We start from the raw sequence: 24,851 nt of genomic DNA, 5'->3' as shown, positions 1-24,851 counted from the left end.
TATCCACTATATCTTCTCTTAGTATCGAAGAATACACCCGCGTTCAACCGCGTATTTTTCAGTGATTCAAGGTGTGATTGGCAATGGGATGAACCAAGCTTTTCTGTCTATTCATCCCGCATGTTGGAAGAAGTTTCTACGAGCCTCAGGCTCACCACAGTATAATGCATTTGCTAGCCTTGGTCGACCAAGTAGTAGGATTGACGTTAGAAGGCTGGAGTAAGACAATTATTAAAGTGACTTGCCGAAAAATTTGTCGACGCACGTGCGCACGTGGCTACGAATATATATGGACCGAGGTCAAGATTATCAAGGAAAAGATTATCAAGGAAAAGTGACGAGACTATGCCAGTTTTTCTGCAGGCAGTTTTCGGGTTGTGACCATAGTCCCCTGCACGTTGATCGCGCCAACGGACATCACCCTAACTTTCAGGATTTCTTTCATTCCACCCCTGCATCGCCAGTGAGTTTCCTACTTAATTATCTAAGAGATTCTGACAGATCTCCGATTTAGTGTGCGGTATTTTAGGGCTACTGCTCCATGATGCATCTGTTGATGCGGCACCAGAAATTTGTGAAGGTCTCTCTTTGCTGCAACACAGGGGACAGGATGCATGTGGCATCGTGACTTGTGGCCCAAAGGGCCGATTCTTTCAATGCAAAGCCAATGGTATGGTTCGGGATGTCTTTGATGAAAAGGCCATTTCCAAATTGATCGGAGGGATGGGTGTTGGCCATGGTAAGCCCTTGGAGCAACCTGATCCCGCCAACGATTATCTGATATGGTGCATTGCAGTTCGTTATCCAACTGCTGGGAGCTCGAACCATGCCGAAGCACAACCGTTCTACGTTAATTCACCCTATGGTATTGTATTTGCACATGTGAGTTTTTTTCCGAGACTTGTTGCTCAAGACTGAAGGTGATTAGAATGGGAACCTCATAGACGGTCCTTCACTCTTGCAATTTATGGACGCCACCGCACATAGACATATAAACACTTCGTCCGATTCCGAACTTCTTCTTAACCTTTTCGCCAACAATCTCCAGCAGACTGGAAAATTCCGTATTAACGAAGACGATATCTTCACTGCCATAGGCGGTCTTATGAAGCAGTGCACAGGAGCATATGCGTGCGTCGCAATGCTTGCTGGCTTCGGGATCATTGCGTTCAGAGATCCGAATGGCATACGACCCGTCGGAGTGGCTTCCAGAAGGAGCAACTCCGGAAGAGACTACCTCTTTGCAAGCGAGAGTATTGTCGCTGATGCTCTGGGTTTTGGCGAATGGGATGATGTGAAGCCTGGTCAGTCCTTGTTTCCCTCTGTCACTCGCAGCTATTGATATCGGGTGCTGGTAGGCGAGGCGGTAATCATCACTCGGTCGGGAGTTTCAAGGAAACGTGTTGCAGAGCATGCGACCTTCGCACCCGATATATTTGAATTCGTGTACTTCGCTCGCCCAGATTCCGTGCTTGACGGCATCAGCGTTTACCGCAGTCGAATGGCCATGGGCGATGCGCTTGCGGTCGAAGTTGACAAGGTTTTAAAGGAACGCGGAATCGCAGTGGATGTCGTCATTCCCGTTAGTGGTTTCAATATTGTTCCACGAATGCTTATCCTGACATTTTGCAGGTTCCTGATACATCTCGCGTTGCAGCTTTGAATCTTGCTCAGAAACTCAACTTACCCTACCGAGAGGGCTTCATCAAGAACCGCTATGTTGGCAGGACATTCATCATGCCAGGTCAACAAATGAGGTAAGACATATTCGTTTCCAGAACCCACAATATTCACGGTCTTTTCAAAGACGAAAGAATGTCAGACGGAAACTGAACGCCATGGCATTGGAGTTTTCGGGGAAGAATGTTCTCCTCGTTGATGGTAAGTCGTAGAAATGAATGATGATCAAGCCTTGCCTTGACACACAGCTCCAGATTCCATTGTTCGTGGCACCACCTCAAAAGAGATTATCCAGATGGCGAAAGACGTTGGCGCAAAGAAGGTCGTCGTCGCAAGCTGTGCGCCGCCCATACGGTAGTAGTTCCTTCCACCAATAAGCCTCACCAGACTGCTGACAAACATTTATTAGACATTCGAATGTCTATGGTATTGATATGCCTTCAAGGACAGAACTCGTTGCGTTCGGGCGCACTACCCCGGAGATAGCTGAGGCCATCGGCGCAGACCTTGTCGTGTTCCAAACTCTTCCCGACCTCATCGCATCTGTGCGACAACTTAACCCGTCAATTCCTACTTTCGATTGCTCGGTATTCACAGGGGAATATGTCACTGGTGGTGTCAGTGAGGAGTATTTACACCAATTGGAATCGCTGCGCGCGGACAACGTCAAGAACAAGTTTGCCATCAACTCGCGGGAAGGCAAAAGTGAGGGGAACAGGATCAATGGATTCCACGATCGTGAGGACATGGTAGCGTCTAGCGGTGCAATGAATCGCGCGGATGACACAATTGGATTGCACAACACCTGGAATGTCAGTTGATATCCAGTTGCTTTTCTTCTGTAGATACTGAGTAGACATCTATCGTTATCCCTTGTTTTATAATTTCGTCGTCGAGAAGTAACGCTACGTAGAGTATGTCAGGGTTAGAGGGATGTGTATCTATTAGATACTAATTTGATAGATCTATAGTAGAAGTGTCCAGAAACTTTAGGAAAAATTGCTCAGAATCCTTGACATCCTCCTGTAATCAATTTCTTTGATAGCGTGTGAGCAAAAAAATCATTAAAATCTATTGAACTTACCAGAGGTATCCGAGTCATTCTGAAGATTCCCGCTGCCGACAGGCAGAGGGTCTTGTGGTCAGCTGCGATTCAAGAAATGCGATTTGTGGAGCCTTTAATATACTGTAGGTTTGCTGTAGGTACCGGTGACGGGTGATTATCGTTCCTGACGCAGAAAGGTATCAGATCTGCAGAGCAACCTCAATCACATCATACCGTACAGCATCGTTTCCCAGACGCCTCATAGCTGGGCCGCCGACCAATGGCCCGCATGAGTTTCAGATGGTGTTCAGTGTCTTCGGCACGCAGTCTGTGTATGTAGAGAGGACTGAACATGACGGTTATGTCAGGACAGTATAACCGCACGGGCAATGCGATAGAGAACTCACCACGCTGGCAATATGTGCCCAACGTGGGCAAACGATGAGACTAGCCCTCGTTCTGAACGACATTGGGGACAAGAAGTAGCGAAAAAGGGAGCCTGCCAGGCAGAAAATGCAGGGCATGCGTTGAGTTCACAATATCTCCTTGTTCAAAGTGAAAACAACTCTGGGGCCTCACGTGTCTGATGAGAGTACCGATTTTGCATAGACTTCCCTCGTCTAAATTGTCAAGGTAATATACAAGGTGCAAGGAACATGTCCACCATTTCGAGTACCTCTATTAAATCTTGAATGGCGGAACTCCGTGTTTCAAGGTGCGATCGATAAAGCAAGGCAGCCTACGCCTTGACGTGTTCGCGTCAGTTGTGGCACGAGTTCGCCACCGCAGGGAGGCTGCAGTACTAGGGTAATATTCAGCCCACATACAGAGGAAGAGCTAAGATCCATGACCATGAGGTGGCACGATGGGCGCGAGAGAGAAGGAGCCTGCTTCATTCATCCTCGTCTGACGCTTGGTCTTCAATATCCAATGCTTTCTCTTGTGCATTCATTGCTCCTAAAATGTCATCTGATTGCCCTTTTTGAGAAGCAAGTCTCTGCCCTATCGATCTAGGTGGGTAATTGACGCTAAAGACTGGGTGGAATATCGAACTCACGGATGAGTGTATGGACAGCTTCTTGAGTCTTTCGCTCCAGCTTTGCAAGTTTCTTTTCCATTTCGCGCTTTAAATCCCAGTTTGGCCGTTTTGGTGCGATGTTGAATACGTCCTGAGGAACATGAGCAGCTGCAAACGCGGGAGTTCGTTGTAGAGGAATCGACATACAAGTTCCTGGGTACGCTGCAGCTCATCCTGGGCAATGATCATTTCAGCCACTCCTTCCACAACTTTCTCAACGGTGTCTGTCGTCAGGACGTCATTTTTCGAGTGTTTCTTCAACGTCCTTGTCTCTGGGTCGTAATTCCTGCTGAGAAGTACAGAATCTCTGTGGTTGCTTAGAATTATGCAGTCTTGAATTTTCATTATCACGTACCCATTTGCTCCAGTTGATATACCCTCCTTGCGGTTTCTTAGGGCGATCAAACGCGCTTTTCGAGCATCTGAGGCCTCCTGCAGTGACATGGCGAAGAGGTCTGATATATGCTTAGTCAGCACAACCAGCAGCAATTTGACACTTTCGAAATTCGTGTTTCTGCAGGACGTGAAATGCTCCCTGGCTGGCGGCATGCATGTCTCAAGGTATTACTACGTTGTCAACCTGCCCGTTGGTCAATTTCAAGACAGTTCAGTTCTACTACAATATGTCTGGCTGCTACACTCAAGTCTCTGAAGATGGAAGAGTTTCCTTGCGAAGTCATTCGGTACGATAATGACGCGCCAGTATTCGTCCAGAGTTGAAGCTTATTCCATAACCGTACCAGAAACTTCTCCATTATTGCGCACATAGGTAGTTTTAATGTTTGGTCTATATGATTTCTTCTGACTTGAGCTCACAAGACCATGGTAAATCGACCCTGGCGGATAGGTGGGCCTCTTGGCAATCATCAGTGAAATTTCTGTGCTGACAAGACGACACTGTAGACTGTTAGAAGTACGTTCGCTTCGTCTGACACAAACCCGGGTTCTTATGGTTTTAAACACTCAGCTCACTGGCACTATCCAAACGAAGTCGACGGGACTCAACCAGCAGGTTTTAGACAAGCTAAAGGTGGAACGCGAGCGAGGTATTACCGGTAAGTCATCTGTGAGTCTGATTAGATTGGAAGACGATTAAATTCGCAAAGTCAAAGCACAGACAGCAAGGTCTGTCACGCATTGTCTGTTTTCAGAATGGTTAATCAATGAAGCTTCTCAGTATGATACACATGATTCATGGGAAACATCACTTGCTCAATCTCATCGACACCCCTGTAATAAAGTTTCGTACTTGATCTTGACCAGTAACTTAGCACCGTTTTGTTTCATAGGGTCATGTTGACTTTTCTTGGGAGGTTTCACGATCCTTGGCTGCGTGTCAAGGCGCTCTGCTACTGGTAGACGCCTCGCAGGGTATCCAGGCACAGTCGATTTCTGTCTTTCACATCGCTAAGGAACGGGGACTGAAGATCATACCTGTCTTGAGCAAGGTTAGATCTCGCTCGAATATTGAATACAACATCATCTAACTAAATTTGTAGATAGACTTGCCCGCTTCACAACCGGAACGAATGGCCGCTCAACTCCAGTCAACTTTCGGCATTGACCCGAGTGAAATTCTCCATATATCCGCGAAAACAGGTAAAGGAGTAGAAGCAGTTCTGACAGCTATCGTGGACCGCATACCTCCTCCTTCTGGAAACATAAATTCCCCTCTCAAGGCCTTCATGTTCGACTCACTGTCCGTATATGTCTATCTGTGCTCTTCCTTCTTTGGTTCAAGTGGTGCCTTAGATATGACCGTTACAGGGGTGTCATTTCCCTCGTCAGCGTACAGGATGGTATCATTCAAAAAGGTTAGGTTGTTATGCTCTTCGCGCATTGTTTTCATCGCTTAGTGGCATGTAGGGGATAGAATCGCGTCTTGTCATACCCGAAAGAAATATGAGATCACTGAAGTTGGCGTGATGCATCCTGAGGAGGTGCCTACAGCTAGTCTGCAACCTGGACAAGTTGGTTACATAGCGTGCAACATGAAAGAATCATCTGAGGGTAATCGCCGCCGTTTTCTATCAGTCGTATCCTGACCCTTGCTCTTAGCTCATATTGGAGACACACTCCATCGTGTCGGTATGCCTGTTGATCCTATGCCTGGATTCCAACCATCTAAGGCTATGGTTTGTTTCCAATGTTGAATTTTCGCTATTGGTTTTTTATACGATCTAGGTCTATGCCGGTGTATTCCCAGTGGACAGCAACGACTTCATTAAACTCGAGGAATCCATCAAGAGGGTACATTTTTGCATCTGAATCTCTGGCCTACTCTTACGCTTCTGCAGCTTACCCTGACGGACAGGAGTGTTACCATCCAACGCGAGTCCTCTACCGCATTGGGGCAAGGGTGTCGTCTCGGCTTCCTCGGGACATTGCACATGGATGTTTTTCGACAGCGCCTGGAAGATGAATATGATGCAAGCATAATAGTAACAGCTCCAACCGTCCCATACAAAGGTATGTGACAAACACTAGCATCATATTCGGAAAACCCCTGAAGACCATAAAAGTCTTGTACAAGGACAAATCGGTGATGATCAGCAATCCTACGGAGTTCCCAGACACATCGGACACAGCTAGCAAAGTGAAGGAAGTGCAAGAACCTGTCGTAAACGCTTCTATCATTGTGCCTGAAGGTCGGCATTCCTTAACATTGGCGTGAGTGATCCTGCTGATGTTTTGCATATCAGAATATCTCGGGGAGATGATGAACCTTTGCTTTGCGCACCGTGCCGAGAACCTTGACCACCGATACCTAGATTCAGGAAGCACGTCAGAAGCGTCTGCGCGAACAATCCTGACGTGCATCTTGCCCCTTAGTGAAATTGTGACAGATTTCTTTGATCAACTGAAGAGCCGAAGCTCAGGCTATGCCAGTTTTGAGTAAGCGCTCGCAATATAAATGGGGACGATTGCTGAAACAATTATAGCTATGAAGATGCCGGGTATAAAGCCAGTGATCTCGCGAAGGTGTGTGGTGAAAGTATCTACATCATACAATTACCTGACATTATGTAGATGGTCTTCCTTCTGAACGGGAAACCGGTGGACGCACTCGCTCTTATAGTACATCGGTCAGCTCAACAAGAAGTTGGCAGAAAGTGGGTTAAGAAGCTTCGTGCGTGAAGAAGTTTGCCCTCCGATGTGCTGGTGCTGAAGATCATCACAGATAAGGTGATCCCTCGTCAACTATTCGAAGTTCCGATACAGGCTGCGGTTGGCAAGAAAATTATTGCTCGCGAGACCTTGTCAGCAATGCGTGCAGACGTCACTGCTGGGCTCTATGGAGGTACATAATCAGATCAAACATTCCCTGCTGCTTATAAAACTTCTCGTGTAGGTCACTACGAGCGCAAGATGAAACATCTGGAAAATCAAAAAGAGAGCAAGCGGAAGATGAAGCGCATTGGATCTGTCGACCTTCCCCAAGAGGCTTTCTTCGATATATTGAGCACCAAGAGCAAGTGAACAGCGAGCAGTACGCTCCAGCAGTGGTGCAAATGCACTATGTCCGCAGCAGGTCTACTATGACAGAGCTACAGTTCGTAATCTTCATCGTCATATGCCTCTTTGATAAGGCGATAAACCGACGATGGAGGGTGATCTCCACTATATAGTGCGTTAAGGAGATAATCAACCTCGCATATAATAATTACTCACTCGTTTGTAATGAATGCGTCGATCAACTCTGGTCGGACATAATCATAATAGGGGTTGACCACGTCAACCTTATCGACGAGGTTGCCCTCTTCAAATCCTAGCACACTGCTTGGATCTGCGAAGTCGAGAGCGCCGTATTCGTGATACAAATTCCATTGGGGGGTAAGTTTGAATTGTCCAGCACATACAACAACTGGGGTGCTATGTGCTCTGGCTGCCGTGGCAGCAAGCAGAGATCCCGTTATCGCAAACATGCCACCATTGGCTAATATCGCATGGGCACCGAGGATGACTTTGTTGATGCGTGACATGAGTGCGTAGATGGATGAATCGGGAACAAGAACTGTTGAAATGCCAGCTGATGACAGAGATTGAGCCATATCATGTCCGCTGTATCTGTTATACGATGAGTGGGGGGTCAGAACGGGACAGTTAGGTACTGACGATGGTGCAGTATCCGCAACGATAACAGTATATTTCCGATAGGGTGCTGCAGCTTTAAGGAATGCTTCGACGGTGCTCGACTTTCCGATGGTCAGGATTATCTCACTATCTAAACTCAGAAACGAGGTAAAGGAGAAGACTGAAAACTCACTCGGAATGTATATGATCCTTTGCATTTTTTGAGATATTATCATATACTGTTTCCAGCTCGTCCACGACGTCCTGGATGGCCTCCATAAGAACGGGTTTAAGGGTTCGAGCAAATGCATCAGGATCATCAGGATTATTCTCCTTCAACGAGCCTTGTGACTCATTCAAAGTCGTCTTTTGTGGAACATTCTGCTTCCGTGGCTGTCCCTGCAACACGAACTTTGCGATTGACAAGGTATCCTTTGATGTCGACACAACTGCAGTCCCTTGCGATGCAGTGTGATATTCCTCCCGGATATGATGTAGCACTTTCCGCACGGTGTTCCCAACCGTGTGTTCTAAGGGTGTAAAAGGATGATGAGACGCCAAATCGTCTAGAACAGAAATTGAGAGGCACCTTTAGGTTGTGCCTCCACGAGCTTTCGTCCAACAGATCGGATGATTTCGACAAGTTGGTCGATATTAGAGAATCGTGCTTTTGAGATGACCTGTCTCAGGACAAGGACGGTCTCGAGAGCAGTTTCGCGGGACCCTACAACTTGCCTGTCATGATATATGATGTAGGGGTATGATCGAGGGGTTCGACTCACCGCCTCCGTAATCTGGATGCAAGGGTTTCGACAACTCGCTGGTTTGCAACACTCGATGCGTCAGTAGCCATAGTCAAACGGTGCGGATATGTGGGACTGGAAAAGCCTTGACAGAAACTTGCCACAGCCTGCTAGAGCGAGTCATCCAATATTGCACCTGCCATAAGTAGCATGTTACAATCGTCTAATTCTAGTACAGTAACTTGGAACAAGCTAGCCGCCCAACTATCCGCCCCAAATTTTCTTTACTCATACGGAAACCACGCGCATAGATAATCCATTATTGAGAGGCCATGAGCAAGTCTGTTTTCTCAAATGTGCCAGTCAAGCTTGTCAGCCCATTTTCCAGGGAGTAATTCCGATATCTGTTCTACATCCTTGTCGCCTCTCCCGGAGAGGCACTGTAAACTCCATGAGCGCCGCGTAAAGTGGTGGACTTTTTGGGTACGTACAATGACAAGATCAGTTTCTTTTGGCAGCGTTTTGGCAAGACGGACACCTTCCCAGAGTGCATGTGATGACTCAAGAGCAGGAATGATTCCCTCAAGCTGTGTGCAAAGTCGGAAGCCTCTGAGGGCCTCCTCGTCTGTCGCAGCAACATACTCTGCTCTGCCAGAGTCCTTGAGCCAAGAATGTTCTGGCCCGACACCAGGATAATCAAGACCTGCGCTAACCGAATGCGTCTCGATGATTTGACCAGCCGTCGACTGCAGGATGTATGTTCTCACACCATGAAGCACGCCGGGCTGTCCTTTCGTCAGGGTTGCACTGTGCCTATCGCCATCCAAACCTTCACCGCCAGCCTCTACACCCACAAGCCTCACGTTCTTGTCGGGAATGAAATCATAGAAGGTTCCAATGGCATTGCTCCCACCGCCGACGCACGCGACGATGACATCTGGGAGTTTTCCTTTGGCCTCTTTCAGCTGAGATTTGATCTCTTGCCCGATGACCTTTTGAAAATCGCGCACGATCGTTGGGAAAGGGTGTGGACCGATGCAGGAGCCGACAAGATAGTGTGTGGTTGAAAGGTTGGTCACCCAGTCTCGCATAGCTTCGTTGACTGCATCCTTCAAAGTACGAGAACCTGACTCAACGGGTATAACCTAAATGGAGGTCAATATACATATGATAATACAGGACAAAATTACAAACTGTTGCACCAAGCATGTTCATTCGGAAGACATTCAAGGCTTGGCGACGAACATCCTCTGCACCCATGTAAACGACACACTCCAAGCCAAAGCGAGCACACACAGTGGCAGTTGCGACACCGTGTTGTCCAGCACCTGTCTCGGCAATGATGCGTTTCTTGCCTAGACGACGAGCGAGCAAGATCTGATGAAATGTCACTACACAAGTAAGGCATAAACATTCAATCCTACCTGCCCAATGGCGTTGTTGATTTTATGCGATCCCGTATGGTTCCTGTAGGCTATTAGCGAACCGTGGATGCTTTTTCGACAAGTCACTCACAAATCTTCGCGCTTCAGCCAGATTTGGGCGCCGCCGGCATGCTTCGTCAAGCTCTCTGCAAAGTAAAGCTTTGATGGGCGATTCATGTATCCGTAATAGCTCTCAAACTCCTCCCAGAACTTGGGGTCATTGATAGCCGAGTTGTGAGCTTCCTCGAGTTCCACTAAGCAATCGAAGAGTGCCTCTGGGACGTACTGTCCGCCAAACTGACCAAAGCGTGCGGGAAGTAAAGCAACTGTGGGTGTCTTCAACGCACCATTGGAAGGCGTCAAAGGCTTCGAAGTTTGCAGCGACCGCATGCGAGTAGGCTGTCCCTTCAAACTAATCTCCAGGCAATAGTTCTCGACATTTTGAGGTATCGAGTCGAGAGGTGCCTCTTTGATAATGGTCACGAGACGGCTACCAACAACGACACCATCTGCCCCAGCATCGGCGACAACGTCAAAATGAGCGCGCGTAGCAACACCGAAGCCGACGGCCAAAGGGACAGCGGTGTATTCTCTGATGCGGGCAATGATATCCGGAAGGGCGGCGTTAATCTTCCCCTTGACCGAAGAGCCAGTTGTGCCCATCTTCACTATAGTCAGATATACACAAGTTATAATGAAACGAGTTTGCATACCTTTGACACCACATAGATGAATGAGTCAGCAATGGACGAAAGAAATTCGATGCGATGCAAAGACGTTGATGGCGCGATGAGGGGAACATATGACAAGCTGGGGAACGAAAAAGGTCAGTACGAACCAAGACGATCTCGATTAACTTACTCTGCTCTGGTGCACTTGTCGCGGAAGTTGATAGCCTCTTCAGGTGGAAGATCAACCATTATGAATCCGTTTGCACCAGCTTCACGAGCGTCTTGGATTGCTTTGTCCTCTCCATACGCGAGCATCGGATTATAATACCCTGGTGGAGATGACAGTTAGTTTAAGAGGTATGTACAGAGATGAATGTAGCACACCCATAAGAAGGACCGGCGCTGTCAATCCTTGGCCCCGAGCTTCTCGCAGCATTCCGAGTACAGTTGCGTATTCAATGTCATTTTTAAGAGCAACCTATCTCACGTCGGTATTTGAGTGATCGCATCTAAAGTCAAACATACAGAATTGGTCTCTTGGATAGCTGGGCCATCTGCAATGGGGTCGGAAAAGGGCACACCGAGTTCGATGATGTCTGCCCCTCCAGCTTGCATGGCAAGCAAGATAGGCACAGTGTCTTGTGTCCTTGGGTATCCGGCAGTGACGAAGGTCACTAATGCTGGGCTTCCCTGATCGAGTCTTCAATTCTGGCACAAAATTCTGAGAAATCCAGCATACCTCCGCCTTTTTTGCTTCGAATACAGCTTTGAGAGCGTCCATGGTACTGGTACGTGTTGAAGGAAGTTGAAACAAGTACTGCCCTCAGCTCAGGCTTTTATCATGATTTGTGCCGTGATCGAGATCTAAGCGATCCCGTGCTCGAGCTGATGTAATATGCACTGCAGGAAGTGACTCAGGAAATGAGAGTCCTGGACCTCGCAGGCCTCCTGCGGCGTCTTGAAGAGAAGGACAGGAGACTACTTAGTGCGGCGTGTGCGAGGAACTGCAAATTGATCATCTTGGTTCCCGCGCTGGCTTAAGTACATTGTGATGAAGAATCGAGATCACAGCGACACACGCGGCGGTACTAAGCTGAGATTGTCAGTACTTACTACATTACTCCTGGTTTCGGAACCCAGCTCCTCCAGCTAACGTTGTGTATCAGTCTATCACTTAGACAACCATGACGAACCCGGCCTAGTAAGTTTAGTATAACAAGTTGCTCCAGCACGCTACACTTGTTCCTCTCATACTACTTCACGCTCTATGAAGCTCAGGCTTATTGTCCTAGTACGCCCATTTCTGTAGAGTCCTTATGTGTATCCCTGTACATCGTAAATTCTCTCAAACGTGTACTTAAGAAAGACTTGGAAGCAATAGCCTTGTTTATAGCAACTCGACCGCACAAGTAGAGTTGCCTCACGTGGGTTGACAGCTGCCGCAACAACATTTACATAGCACCCCCAACTACTACGCGTCTACTCTTCACGTGAAACCTTGACTCAGACCATCGACATCAACAGGAAGCAATGCCGCGAAAAGATGCTGGTGGCGGTCCCATTTCTGCTCAGGCTCAGCAAGATCTCGTCTCAGAGGGTATCGAGAACTTCGAGCTTCCCAAAAGTCTTGTCACGAAGATAGCAAAGTCGGCAGTAAGGCGTGCACCATGTGTAGCAAAACGTTTCGCGCTGATTGTTTCTCCAGATGCCAGACAATGCAAAACTGCAGAAAGAAACCGTGTTGTCTCTGGTGAAGGGTTCGACAGTATTCATCAACTACCTCGGTATGTGAAGACGTCTTCTATTCGCGCTTTACTTGATCACTGATGTCTGCGTTAGCGGCGACGTATGTGATGCTATGGATTTCATGTGATGTTTTCTGATGGCCTCTCAGAGCTCACGACGTAGCTTTGTCCAAACAGCACAAAAGTATCTCCGCGTCCGACGTGCTCAAAGCCCTCGAGATGATCGAGTTTGGAGATCTCGTCGAGAATCTACAGAATGAACTTCAGAGTAAGACCTCACACTCTCGTTTCCAAGTTGTGTTGAGCATGCGCAGTTTATAGAGATAATACGAAAGGAGACAAGAGTCGCAAATCCGGAACCACAAGTTCCTTGCACAAGGGCAAGGCCAGAGAAAGTGAAACCGCATCAGTCGCCTCGAAATCAAAGGGGAAGGAGAAGGCGACGAATTTGCCTCCGCCATTCACCTTTGCCCCGCGGACACCAATAGCGTCCTCTGCATCCCAAGCAGACATACACAATACTGAGGTCGAACACGAAGTTGATGACGAGATGGGTGAGCCAGGTGAGGGGGAAGACGAAGAAGATGAGGAGGAAGAAGGGGAAGATGATGGAGATGATGACCCACCAGCTGATATGATGGCCATCGAAAATGAGGAGCAAACGATAGATGTTGCACAGTTGGAAGAACCTGGGGGTTTACCAGCGGAGGACTGATCTTAATGTGAGTCTTGCCATAAAAGTCGATCTTCTATCCATCACTATATGATGTCTCGAACCGTTTCCACATTACATCAGATACCATGGACAACTCCTGACCCTTGGTCCATCGTTCACTTGGCGATCTGAAGCTGGTGTGTAGAATATTATCGCAATTGATACTGCATGTTGCAGCCTTGAGTGAGTCTGAACGGGCCTAGTATAAGTACTTTTAGCTATGTGAGTTGCTGGTCAGATTGTGAGTGATTTCCGACGCTTCAGACTGGCAAAGAGAGCGTCGTCGAAATATACCAGAACTCCCCCAACATCGAGGCACCGAAGAATACTCAGATGAGTGGATGGAGCAGGTGTGGTCGTACAAGATGCCCTTTGTTCTACATGATGCATCGTGCCATTCCCGATAGTGAGGACTTTTAATCTTTGCCGTCATGATTAGAATCCCCCTACTTCTCAAGACAAAGACACTTATGAAAACCCCGAAGGTTGCTTGCATGAAGGCGTAAGGAGCATAGTAGCTATTATGCGATGCCTCAAATTTCTGAATTGTCTGGTAAACGTATCACTAGCCGCTATTACTGAGAGATGGCATTACGCATTATGTTCACCCTTATTGATGACTCTGGTGAGATATGGGATTAGCTATAGGTCGATCATCTCAACCCTTTCACAACACATCTACTCAGAGGTATGGGTAACTTCATTAGCTTGTCAGGCGGATATACACTCACTATATCTGTATCAAAACAGCAAAACACCTGCTCATCCAGTGTGATATTGGAAGGGGAGCGATTGAAAATGCAGTCGCTGACTACCTCTACGTAAGGGTAGGTAGGTTGTCGCTGGCTGCTGCTGGCATCCACTGCTCGTGGTTAACGTGTCGTGAAAATGGTAGGCGGACAGTTTGTAGCCTCCCGAACTACTTCGCCGAAGCCACACCCGACGGCGGAGGGATTGAAATCCGTCATATGCAGTAGGAATTGGTGGAAGTGGAAGTCAGGATCCTTGGAACACTCCGTATAGCACGAGATCCTCCTACTCCAATTTTGCACCAATTCATGTCTCGGAAGCAGCGGCTATTCTGTGGGCCCCAAAATAACCATGGAATTGAGCGTCCATCCTCCGAAATTGCATCAAACCATGATGGAGGAATGTTCATGGAAAAAAAGGCGAGCAATTATGACAAACATCGAACCAGAGGCCCGATGCGCCACGCATATGACACGATCTGCGGGGTTCGTCGTCCAAACCCAATGTTCATCTGGTGCCGCGAGATGTGTACAACTCGAGGCACCGTGGAAAACCGAAGGATATCGAAAGCGGAAGTCGTGTGGAGTGCAAATGGGCAGCGTAAATCTTGCCTGAAGCTGCGGTGCATTCGACAGGTCTTCGACATCATATAGTTCTATATGACCACCTGATGTGAGAGCTAAAAGTTTCCCTCGGTAAGAAAACCGATGTCGACCAAGCCGTGGCCTTCGTCGATCACACGTATGTTCTTTTGAATACTACAATAAAACCTTTTGAGTGATAGAAAGAAGGAGACGCCTACATCAACTTGACCTTCATGCCAATTCCATACATGCAGCGACCAGTATACGTGATCCTCGGATCCAGCTCCTCCGGGCCTGAGGTCACCTCACCGTAGAAAGCAAGGCGATCTCCGAGGGCATTGACCAACACACCGTGATACACATGTGATGACAATCGTTCGCACTGAAAAGGCTCTAGTCACAGTGACTAGCTTCGGATCCATGGGCCAAATGATGTTCCTTGCCGTGGATAGCGTGCGGAAATTAATTTGGATTGCATTGGGGGCGGGTCTCCCATATGTCGACGGTTACCAAAAGGTCGTGCGTCTCATCTACGTAATAATCGCCAGCAAGTGTATCAGGAAGTTGATCACCCTTGCTCCATGTGCAAGGAGGGCCAATCGCCGTCGCAGTTGTGCAGGTCTTGATGTCGATAACTTTGGAGTTAACATGTTTACAAATCGTAACACCTTGTCCACTCGTCCTCAGTGGGATAACAAGCAGGGCCAAGTGTCGTGGGTGATGGACCGAAAATTGGGAAACAACATACAACGAAGCCTTTTCGTCACATTGAGGTTGAAGGAACTCCACGCATTTGCCTTGTCTCTGAGTATGCACAAGCACTCCGCTGTGGAGACAGTAGGTGGCCGTTGATGAACTGGCACCAATCTTTGAGCACCAGGTTCGATGGCGTATTGAAGCTCCACAGTGTTTTTGACCGTCTGGTACATTGTTCGGCAAGTCTTTAACGTGGATAGATTAGTGCGTTAAGTGACAAAAAAAGGGGCCACGACTCACCAACGCGCAGCGCATAATTTCATCGTAGGAAAAAAACCCAAGGATATGGCAGCGCAACTCCTCTGGGATATTGGAGAGGGTAACCCTTCCAAAATGAGAGAGAATCGGCGCACGGCACATGGGGCCTTCTTGGTTCATTACCACGAGAGAAGAGCCCCTGATTCACCGATGTGAGAGCCGAGTCACATGACAAGATCGTACAACATTATACTAGGAAATAACATGCGATGGAGCGGCCGGAGGTGACAGCGGTGAAGATGGTGAAGAGCCCGAAGACAACCAGGAGGAGAATTAGAACGAATCAGCAGATCAGGACGTCGATGAGAATTCGAGGATGAGCACAATGCATAGTTTATTGCGGAGACCTCGAAGAGCAGATAATAATAAAAGGAGGATGAATGTTTGAACATGTCTTAGACGAAGCCGGTGTTGGTGCGGGAGGTGGGTTGCAAGTAACGCGAATTGTGACACGCTGCGAGTATTAAAGAAGTAGTAGAACCGTCACGAAACATATCATATTATACCTACCATACCTTCGCCATACGCTGCCTACACGTAGCCAATGCGTTGACGTCGACTACGCCGAGCACTGATCACATTACGGCGCCTGGGCTGCCGGCAAGGCTCAACGCTTGGAGCGCTGAAATTGTTGGCAAAAGCCTTGGATCCAAACAAACCGGTGATATACTAGGTTCAGTAAGCTGCATGTCCATGAGTGGATAAATACTTGACTTCGTTCTTTAGAATATAAGCACTTTTGTTTACTGAAGGAAGGTGCACATGATGCATGAAAGTTAGAGCTACCTACGGGAGACTGGCTTATTGTATAAATTGATTCAGACGTCGGTGGTTTCCTAAGCTTTATTAGGTGTCTTGCTCGGACTGTACAACTCCCAGCTGCAGCTTTCCACTAAAATTCACGATGCACTTTGACCTTAATTTTCCAGTCACTGCATCTGGGTCTTCTTCTCAACCCAAGAAGAACAAAAGCAAACAACCCCAGCAGTCCTCGCCAATAGCTTCACCCCTGCCCAAATAAAGGGAATCGAAGCTCGTCTGGACCTTCTTGAACATTGTCTGTTTACTTGTGTTATGTAACGCCAGTGCTAATCGCATGACAGTAGGATACACTGTGATGCATTCAATCAAACCGTGAACAAGAAAATCGACCCCAAAACTCATGTCAACATTCTGGATGGACTTCTTACACAGCTGAGGGCGAGGCCCGGGACGGTATTCTTGAAGCGACTTACAATTGTCCTCGATAATGATAGCGAAAAAGGCTTTGGTTTGGTGAGTACCTACCTTCTGTAGTCATGAGCTGTGTAACCTTTATGAATGCAAGACAAACGCGAACACCTCCCTTGTCGAGCCTTACGATGTGATCGCTCTCCTGCCAACGACCTCCGCGACATTTTCCCTCGCTTGCCTCACGCATAGTCTTCCTTCACCACTCACTGCACATATTATTGCTCTTCCTTTAACGCTCCCTCGATTGCCCTTTCAGTTGAAGCACACACTGGTCAGAACTGCCATAAAGAACGGCGCAGTTTTTCGAAATCAACTACGCAGGAGCCATCGGCGGCGAAATTGAAGCCAGTCTTTCAGCTTTCGGCGTCAGCGATACCGGTGTAAGTGGCAAACGAAACTGGTGGGCTGCTGCACGAGAAGTCGTTCGGGTGACCAAGGGAAAAGGCATCGTTGTGTGAGTGGGGAGTCGCCTCTGAGGCAGACTATAGAGGACCCAAGGATATTGCAAATTTGTAAGTCTATCACTTAGTTATTGGTTTTTTTCTCTCTCATTTTTGGTCGGCCCTCCTTTCAGGCTCACGCTGCTGGACCTGGCACAAAATCTAGCTCACGATGCATCAGTTGCTGTACCTAAATCACTCGTCTTGCGTGCACGTAAGCTACTTCAACAAATATCTTCATCAGTAGTCTGATGCCCCGCTTCCTCGCGGAAACCTGACAGAAGCACGCAAAACCTATCGAGCCGTCCTGTCAGAACCCAGGTTAGTGGTTCCGGAAGCTGCGCAGGCAGGCGCCTCCCACCCAGCAGACCGAAGACGACCAAAATTTGCGTGACAACGTGAATATTCAACAATCCAGTCGATTATCTGCGAACCCAACCTTGACGCTGCCTCAACCGGCCCTCCGTGATCCCCAGGGAAGTAAGAAGCGGACTTGTGGCGAAGATAGTCTCGAATTTACGACAGACGGTCATGTTAACAAAAAAATCAGAGAAGCTGCTAATACCGAGGGCGAGTCGCAAAGACAGAAGAAGAAGAAAGGTGGGAATAAAGAGAAAGCTCGTGCCAGTCTAACAATTGTCTAATGAACTGGTTCTCGGGTATTAACTCATATTGAACGTCTCCATCATAGTCATCCGAGTGGTCCGCGACCGTCCATATACATAGTCCATGGCAATAATCGGATGGTGCGCGGTGGCTACATAGATTAGCTCAGTCCTTCCTCCATACCATCTTTGATTCCCATAATCGATGAGGACAAGCCAACGAGGAAGCCATTCTAAGAATGCAAAATACCCGAGCCAGCCCCAAGTGTCATATAACTTGGAGGGTTGGGACCCAGCGCCTTTGCGACTACACTTCGTGCAACATTGGTCTGTAGGCATGCTCCCTTGGCCTCTTGACTAATATGCATTCGTTCGTACACCCGATCAAAGTAAGCCTTGAAGATGGACGTAGAGGACAATTCAAGGTTGGCCGCCTGTTGGTGCCGATATTTGACCTGACGCAACTTGGCGCCACCAACATCACTTTAACGCCAAAGGCTTGCATTCCATGGCCAGAACATTACTGAATGCATGAACTGCCCGCCTTTGCTGCGCATATAATCCATTCCATGGAGTGGCACTATTTAGACGGGGTCAACTCAAAAATTGCATCATTGCACTGTGCTTACATGTTTCCTGCAACGGAGCCAATGTTGATGACAAGCCCTTGCTTTTGTTCCACCATGGAGGGTATGACAGCCTTCGCAACCCGCAGGATTGAGAAACGTGTTGGTTTCAAAAGCTTGCCTAGCCTGGTCTATAGATACATCAAGCAACGGTCCTGCGAGAAATGTCAATCAGTTGATGGCTCATGTCAACTCATAGAGGGGTCTTAACGGACCAATGGCAATAGCACCGGCATTGTTCACAACGATGTCGATTTTCCCCTGCTCTTGCAGAATGGACTGCACGACGAGTCTGACATTGTCGTCGCTAGTCACGTCCATCACAAGCCTTTTCCTCACCGGATTCTTTAAGCCCTCCATTGTCTCCAAACCTACGAGACGTGGCATATCCGGTACATCCCTGCTCAGCAAAGCTCTCGCATCTGTGTATCATAGAGTTGGACTAATCCGAGATTCTTGGAGACAGTGGACTTACAAATGGAAGCCATCCCGCCTTGTGAGCAGCCAGTCACTAGAACGCAACTTTTCGCGACATAACTATCAGACGAAGCAGGGTACCGTGGGCCCAGTGTGTCACTAACTCGTTAAAAGAGTTCTAACTTAACCCGGTTCTAACCGGTTAAGAGGTTAGTTTAAAGTTAATGGATCTGCGATTGTTGGGAGGGTTAGTAGGTTAATGTACCACGGATGTTACTTGAGTTTACAATGGGGGGTTTGCAAACTTTTATTATTAGTGGTACTCAAACAACTTTTGAAACTCTTGAAAACTTCGCTTAAACACCGGCTAAACGCTTTCAACTCGCGGCTAAACGGCTTCAAAACTTCGGCCGATGCACAGCGATTGAAAGTCAGGCCGGCATCGCTCGGCGGAGTTTAATAACTATGCCTCCTTCTCGTCAACATGTCCGTCGTTCTGCAGGCCTCAAAACCAACCCTCTAGTGCGCTGCTCGACAGTGATGGGTGATGAAACTTCAAACTCTCGAGGATCGCTCAAAGCGCCTCCAGAGCAATCCACACCCCGCCTAACTATTCAGTGGCAGAGCGACCACGCTCTCACTGATCTACTTGTTACTTATCTTACTATGCACCCTGCCTGACTGCAGGATTCTATTCTACTCTGATGGGAAGAAGCGATGTCTACTGCTGATGACGGTCCCTCAAGCTCGGACAAAGGACAGATTTACGGTACCCTGGCCAAACTAATCTTCACAAATCACCCCAAGTATGGTTACGCATACTCCGTCAATGCAAAAAAATTCCGCGATGCAGTCTGCAACCGCATTGGAACATGAGCGCTTTCATTTTTTTTGTTCCATTGATAAAAAATATTAAAATTCATCCAGTCTCAGGGGTAAATACAAGAAAATCAAGGCGTCTTTTGACAGCACAGGCGCTGGTGTGATACCAGCTGAGGGCATGCAAATGAGAAACTTATTGGGTGAGTCTTTGGTCCTGAGTTTCCGGTCCTCGGCTGATCAGTTGTTGTAGATGCGGCGCTGGCAGAGCTCCCATGGTACACGGCATTAGATGCCATTTGGCATGCTAATCCGTCCATGGCCACGAAAACCTACTCGTCAAAACCCGGCGTCAATCACGCCGGCGCCTTATATTCCCTGATTCAATCACGTGGTGGGGGCGGTCCCCCCATGCAGTTTGACGCGCCCCCAGATGCACAGCATGTATATCCTGGCACCAACACTCAGCCACCTCCTCACGCATATCCCGAGCACAACACCTATCCTTCCAGCACTCTGCCCCCACATTACGGCCAACAATACTATCCAAGGTATCCGCTAGCAATGCTGTATGCTGGGGGTTCACATGGTGATCCCTTGATCGATCCGGCGCTGCAACAACCCGCACCTGCTCCTGCACATGCTCCCGCTCCTGCACCCGCACCTGCTCCCACACCCGCACCTGCTCCCACACCCGCACCTGCTCCCGCTCCCCCCTTACCTGCCCACCCCCCCCCTACAATATGTCCCCTCAAATCCATCTTCCTGGCCTTCCAATGTCAGACGCTGACATTGACATTGCTGACGTGGACTCTCTCGACACCGGTGACCCATTTGATGCCCCCCTTGGAGACGCCTTACATCACCTCAAAGGTGATGAGAGAGCCGATAGCTCTTCCAAAGTCGCAGGGAAGAAACGCCAGCTCCCTTCATCGCCGTCTCCCCCTCCCGATGCTCCCGAACCATTCAATGTGCCAGAAAAATCCCCAGCGTCTGCCTACAACAGCCGCTCGGCGTTTCGCACGCAGAAGCCACCAAGCCGTGGGAGGCGACGCAACCTACCATCGGAGGTCTTGGTCAGCACGTCAGCGCATTCATCCACGACACGCAACACTACCTCCTCGTCGGACTACCTTATGTCCTCGACCCCCCAGACTTCGCTTCCAAACAGTGGCGGCTCGAAGAAGAAGAAGGCGAAGCCAGATGTGATGCAGCAGGTAGACGAGGTTAAGGATGAGCTCGTGTCTATGCACTCTGATGCGATGTCGCGCCACGATCACAAACACCATCGCTTCCTCGCGAAGCTCGAGGTGAAGAGTGAGCACAATCGCGACATCAAGAAGTATGAATGGCTTCGTGCTACCCGTGAGCATGAGACCTCCCAGGCCACTGTCAGCCATCAGCGTCTGCAGGAGTCTAAAGATGCCGAGATTCGTCTACATGAGGCGGACATTCGAGTCCACGAAGCACATTCATTGGTGCTCAACAAGGAAGCAGAGAATCTTCGACTCAAAATTCAGTTCCATCAAATGATGCAGGCAAACAAGGGCCCGAGATCAGATGGAGGAGTTGAGTGAGTTGTTGTGTTGCTTATTTTGTTCTTGTCGTCGTCGCGTCGTCTCGTCATCCCCGTCCATTGCTGCTGTCATCATGTTTCAGTTTATTGTTGTCACCATGTTGTTTTCATTGGACATATGTTTGTTGTTTTGTCAGTACTTCTTTGATTGATGTTACATAGCTATATACATTTGTTGTACAAGTGTTTTAGTAGTAGTACATGTTCAAGAAAGTATTGTGTCAGTGATCATCCTTCCCTGTGTTGTGCATCTGAGTGAGGACTGTTAAAAAGCTCATCCATCAACTTTGCACGGGCAGCTTGACCTAGAGTGCCATCATATGTCCTGTCACCAACTACTTCTTCACCATATGGACCCTCAAACTCTTGATCAACAAAATCTTCCCCCTCCGTACGAGCCCACTTGAGAGAACTCTCGTATGTTCCATCCTTCTTGCGATGCTCGATTTCAAAGTGAATGATCATGTTGTGCAGGATGATGCAACACTTGATCCACTGCACAGCAAACTCAAGGTCTTTCTCAGCCTGAATCCTGAACCGTAGCTCTTGAAGGGACTGGAACCATCCCTTCAAAACAGCAAATGTGTGTTCAACACGAACACGAATCTAAATAAATGTAAATCAATGGAAAACCACTAAAAAAAAAATACCTTAGAGAGGTGATAATTGAATGTCTTCTGGTTCTTCGTCAGCCATCCATTGTGAGGCTTCTTGAAAGGGGCAATACACCATGGTTCCAATGGATAAGCACTGTCCGCCCAAACCCAATGACCATCTGGCAGAAGATTGGCATGCTCTTCATAGAGGCGAGTGGATCGAAAAGCAAATGCATCATGGACACTCCCAGGGTGACTGAGAGAATAATCAACAATCAGGAGATTGTGGGGCAAGATGACTGCCTAGAATTAAATTAATTTTTGCACATGAGGATGAAAAAAAATGTTACCTGACAGCCAAGGGAATACTTGGACTTCCTATCATAGAATGTCTCACCATAATAACCAGGTTTTGTGAACAGATTCATAGTCGAGCCATCGATGGCTAGAAAGCCACCTTTCCACTCTGGACAGGTACGTGACTCAGCAAATTTGCGAGCCAGGTCAGCATCCTCAGAATTACCTGCTGGGAAGCAGATAAACTGATCATGGGCATCAAGTACTGCAATCATCACATGATTAGTGCAATTAACCATGGACCCGACACTCACGCCTGCCCATTGAGCAACATCCTCAAGAGTAATGGCATTGCCATAGTGGCCTGCCCGATTCAGAAAGATGGTGAGCTGGATGGAGACAGGGAGCTGAGGATTGTTGGACTGGTTTTGGAAGATAGGGTGATCAGAGATATAATCGAGGATGTCATCAAAGATCTCGGGGTTGACACGAAGTTTCTGCCGAAACAAGTGAGGGCGGTGTTCTTCATGATGGACCAGCATGTGAAGCTGAGGTGCTCGTGGAGGAGGCTCGTCAGGCTTCTGGAGTATGCGGGCCCTCTTAACCTCATCACGAAGAGCATCAATGGTGTCTCGAAGCCTGTCGTAAGGCAAAGTGACATCATCAGAAGATACAGAACTAAAACTGGAAGAATCTGAAATCCCTGTCATAGGGGAAAGGGGGGATAGGGGGGAAGGAGGGCTAAAAGACAGACTGATTGTAACATCGTCTGAATCAGTAGTAGAAAGTGAGTCCTTGGAGCCGGAATCGCTCTCAAAGTCTGACCAGTCATCTAGGATACCCTGATATTGCAACCTGGCCAAAGAAAGTGCAGCCTGATCCACGATATTCAGGAGCTCTTTACATGTGGATTGACGAGGCATAGTTGTGGTGGGAGCTACAGTGGGTGTGGGATCAAAACTCCTATCTATTTGGTGCATATGTGATGCAGTTTTTTGGCGGAGTTTAAATTTTCGGAAAGTTCCGAAGTTTCGTTTCGCACTGAACACGCCGGTGTCGTCGCTGACCTCACCCTCGAACCTCGATGCTCATCCACAGCGTCGAGCAGGACACCATCAAATTCCCGGGTGTCATCCACCCAAGGTAAGTATTCCTTGCACCTCTCGCAAGTTGCACTAACATTCACCCTTATCTTACAGAAAATCTATTCTAGTTCAGATCCCACGCGCGCCCCACCTGACCAGCGCCCCATCTCCACTGGAAAGCATCGAAGATGGCCGTACTCTTGGCGCTTGATCTTGCGTCTCTGCGGAGGCATGCAGATCTTCCTCCCGACACTTCTCCTCCCCCCCCAGCTGCTCAGCATCCCCCCCTCCTCCCCTCGGCACTTATTTTGGTCCCTCCCGCGCTCCCTACCTACAGCTGATTTCATTCCCGCCCGGTGGCCTTGTTTTTTTACAATTTTTATTAATGCTTTCATTTGAAATACAAGTATGTTGGACCGCTACTCTACCACTTTCCCCTATGTACATAGCACGCTTTGAAAATCACAAGTGTCATTTTAAAGTCCGACTACATGCCAATGTGTGCCGAGCATATTTCTCTCGGACTTGCGCGCGTTCATTCAAACTTTTAGTGGGGAGTTGAAGGGAGTTGAACGCAGTTTAGCGAGCTTTCAAGAATTTCAAAATTTGTTTTGAGTACCACTATTATCGTCGATCTCTCAGATTCTCTCTGCCATTCTCCCGGGACTGTATTGCCTTCCAAAGCTTCTCTGATGACTAGGAAGCCCTGAATATGGGAACATTTCCATCAGGGGCCTATAAAGGTTGATAGAGTGCACTGCCAGGCACACTGTAAATACTGTATCAAGGTGAAGGCTAAGGATCTCGGGATTTCGGCTGTTGCGCTGCAGTTGTGGCAAGATGCCGACGACGATGACAATGTCGATTACATATCTGGGTTAGGAGAAGTCATTGAAGCTGAGGAGGACATCTCGCTCTCTGCAGAAGGTAGCAGGCCACGACAAATTCGCTGCTTCTTTGGTCAGAAGAGGATGTTTCACATATGGGACATGTTCAATTGGTCTGTTGAGGTTGGATGGGACGAGTTTTGTGAAAAAAACATGGAGAATGAGGCATTATTCTACGAGCTAATGTCACGCCTGCCCGAGGATGAAGAGTCGCACACTGGCGGGAATGCACCAGGGGAGTCATTGGGCATGGGAAGCGAACCATCGAGCTTGAATATTCCAATTGTTATCGATGACTCAGACTAGCTAGTACCTGGTAGCAATTACATAACTATTATTTAATTCAAGGCAGGACGCATACTGGATGACTTTCCGTAGGCTAAATAATCCGGAATAGATTATTTCGGAGCCTGAAATAAATTTGCAATCCTGTCAACAATTTAATCTATGCAACGATAATCCCCTGTACGCTTAGTTCTTTAGATTTAGTCCAGTCCTCAATGGACAATCTTGCAATGCAGTACCAGCTTCTCAACGACGACGAGGCAGAACTTTTTCATGACGACGAAGGAGCTCAGGTGGTAGCTGCAGCCCTCATTTGTGGGATCGAGGTATCACAGCAAGAGCGCATTGACACGCGGAACCCCCATCATTCATACCTTTGCCGACCCCAGCTTCTCCCCAATCCTCACATCAACACCCCTTGGCAGGTGTTATACAACAGCCAGAACGATCGAGCGTTTATTA

At 48.1% G+C, this 24,851-nt stretch overlaps 8 protein-coding genes across 8 annotated transcripts; 4 read left to right on the top strand and 4 right to left on the bottom strand.

Annotated features, from left to right (window-relative positions):
• Positions 1 to 247: 247 nt before the first annotated feature.
• EDB91DRAFT_12465 (phosphoribosyltransferase-like protein) lies at positions 248 to 2,792 on the top strand. Its single transcript, XM_041322665.1, has 9 exons — positions 248 to 463; positions 515 to 739; positions 797 to 882; positions 929 to 1,304; positions 1,359 to 1,582; positions 1,633 to 1,757; positions 1,808 to 1,881; positions 1,935 to 2,034; positions 2,090 to 2,792. Coding segments are annotated over exons 1-9 (1,623 nt in total). The 5' UTR covers positions 248 to 462; the 3' UTR covers positions 2,502 to 2,792.
• A 459-nt stretch (positions 2,793 to 3,251) lies between these two features.
• Positions 3,252 to 4,254, bottom strand: EDB91DRAFT_1092464 (mRNA splicing factor). Its single transcript, XM_041316739.1, has 4 exons — positions 4,159 to 4,254; positions 3,951 to 4,110; positions 3,783 to 3,894; positions 3,252 to 3,727 (listed from the first exon to the last, which is right to left on the bottom strand). The coding sequence occupies exons 1-4, from the start codon at positions 4,245 to 4,247 to the stop codon at positions 3,618 to 3,620; spliced, it is 471 nt and encodes a 156-aa protein (XP_041184228.1). The 5' UTR covers positions 4,248 to 4,254; the 3' UTR covers positions 3,252 to 3,617.
• Positions 4,255 to 4,277: 23 nt separating this feature from the next.
• Positions 4,278 to 7,354, top strand: EDB91DRAFT_12514 (P-loop containing nucleoside triphosphate hydrolase protein). The gene is made up of 20 exons (XM_041323375.1): positions 4,278 to 4,486; positions 4,547 to 4,572; positions 4,623 to 4,650; positions 4,707 to 4,716; positions 4,771 to 4,858; positions 4,910 to 4,928; positions 4,981 to 5,035; positions 5,093 to 5,251; positions 5,303 to 5,502; positions 5,556 to 5,617; positions 5,670 to 5,813; positions 5,862 to 5,938; positions 5,988 to 6,053; positions 6,101 to 6,272; positions 6,326 to 6,451; positions 6,506 to 6,698; positions 6,746 to 6,785; positions 6,834 to 6,933; positions 6,985 to 7,104; positions 7,156 to 7,354. The coding sequence occupies exons 1-20, from the start codon at positions 4,332 to 4,334 to the stop codon at positions 7,281 to 7,283; spliced, it is 1,968 nt and encodes a 655-aa protein (XP_041184227.1). The 5' UTR covers positions 4,278 to 4,331; the 3' UTR covers positions 7,284 to 7,354.
• Positions 7,352 to 8,790, bottom strand: EDB91DRAFT_1342121 (uncharacterized protein; the record flags this gene model as incomplete). Its single annotated transcript, XM_041325743.1, has 6 exons — positions 8,660 to 8,790; positions 8,467 to 8,612; positions 8,071 to 8,407; positions 7,920 to 8,024; positions 7,476 to 7,871; positions 7,352 to 7,424 (listed from the first exon to the last, which is right to left on the bottom strand). Exons 1-6 carry the CDS (start codon positions 8,728 to 8,730, stop codon positions 7,352 to 7,354), a joined length of 1,128 nt encoding a protein of 375 aa, XP_041184226.1. The 5' UTR covers positions 8,731 to 8,790.
• EDB91DRAFT_1092441 (tryptophan synthase beta subunit-like PLP-dependent enzyme) lies at positions 8,791 to 11,670 on the bottom strand. Its single transcript, XM_041316738.1, has 10 exons — positions 11,455 to 11,670; positions 11,241 to 11,405; positions 11,100 to 11,193; positions 10,906 to 11,044; positions 10,758 to 10,854; positions 10,136 to 10,707; positions 10,107 to 10,114; positions 9,815 to 10,011; positions 9,112 to 9,765; positions 8,791 to 9,060 (listed from the first exon to the last, which is right to left on the bottom strand). The coding sequence occupies exons 1-10, from the start codon at positions 11,494 to 11,496 to the stop codon at positions 8,971 to 8,973; spliced, it is 2,058 nt and encodes a 685-aa protein (XP_041184225.1). The 5' UTR covers positions 11,497 to 11,670; the 3' UTR covers positions 8,791 to 8,970.
• A 448-nt stretch (positions 11,671 to 12,118) lies between these two features.
• On the top strand, positions 12,119 to 13,360 carry EDB91DRAFT_1092437 (histone-fold-containing protein). The gene is made up of 5 exons (XM_041316737.1): positions 12,119 to 12,368; positions 12,421 to 12,499; positions 12,555 to 12,561; positions 12,610 to 12,728; positions 12,775 to 13,360. Exons 1-5 carry the CDS (start codon positions 12,246 to 12,248, stop codon positions 13,173 to 13,175), a joined length of 729 nt encoding a protein of 242 aa, XP_041184224.1. The 5' UTR covers positions 12,119 to 12,245; the 3' UTR covers positions 13,176 to 13,360.
• Positions 13,361 to 16,427: 3,067 nt separating this feature from the next.
• EDB91DRAFT_1233218 (uncharacterized protein) lies at positions 16,428 to 17,840 on the top strand (the record flags this gene model as incomplete). Its single annotated transcript, XM_041321081.1, has 10 exons — positions 16,428 to 16,465; positions 16,525 to 16,599; positions 16,630 to 16,798; positions 16,851 to 17,027; positions 17,056 to 17,210; positions 17,245 to 17,268; positions 17,331 to 17,410; positions 17,478 to 17,517; positions 17,543 to 17,676; positions 17,752 to 17,840. The coding sequence occupies 10 exons, from the start codon at positions 16,428 to 16,430 to the stop codon at positions 17,838 to 17,840; spliced, it is 981 nt and encodes a 326-aa protein (XP_041184223.1).
• Positions 17,841 to 18,034: 194 nt separating this feature from the next.
• EDB91DRAFT_1233217 (uncharacterized protein) lies at positions 18,035 to 18,860 on the bottom strand (the record flags this gene model as incomplete). Its single annotated transcript, XM_041321080.1, has 7 exons — positions 18,035 to 18,235; positions 18,262 to 18,299; positions 18,339 to 18,381; positions 18,445 to 18,543; positions 18,569 to 18,582; positions 18,643 to 18,761; positions 18,799 to 18,860. The coding sequence occupies 7 exons, from the start codon at positions 18,858 to 18,860 to the stop codon at positions 18,035 to 18,037; spliced, it is 576 nt and encodes a 191-aa protein (XP_041184222.1).
• Between the last annotated feature and the right edge of the window lie 5,991 nt (positions 18,861 to 24,851).

The sequence above is a fragment of the Suillus paluster genome, assembly GCF_016628075.1.
Source record: "Suillus paluster strain FC165 chromosome Unknown EDB91scaffold_1, whole genome shotgun sequence".
NCBI classification, from domain to species: domain Eukaryota; kingdom Fungi; phylum Basidiomycota; class Agaricomycetes; order Boletales; family Suillaceae; genus Suillus; species Suillus paluster.
Note: the sequence above shows the minus strand (reverse complement) of the source record. Positions and strands in the feature narration are given on the sequence as shown.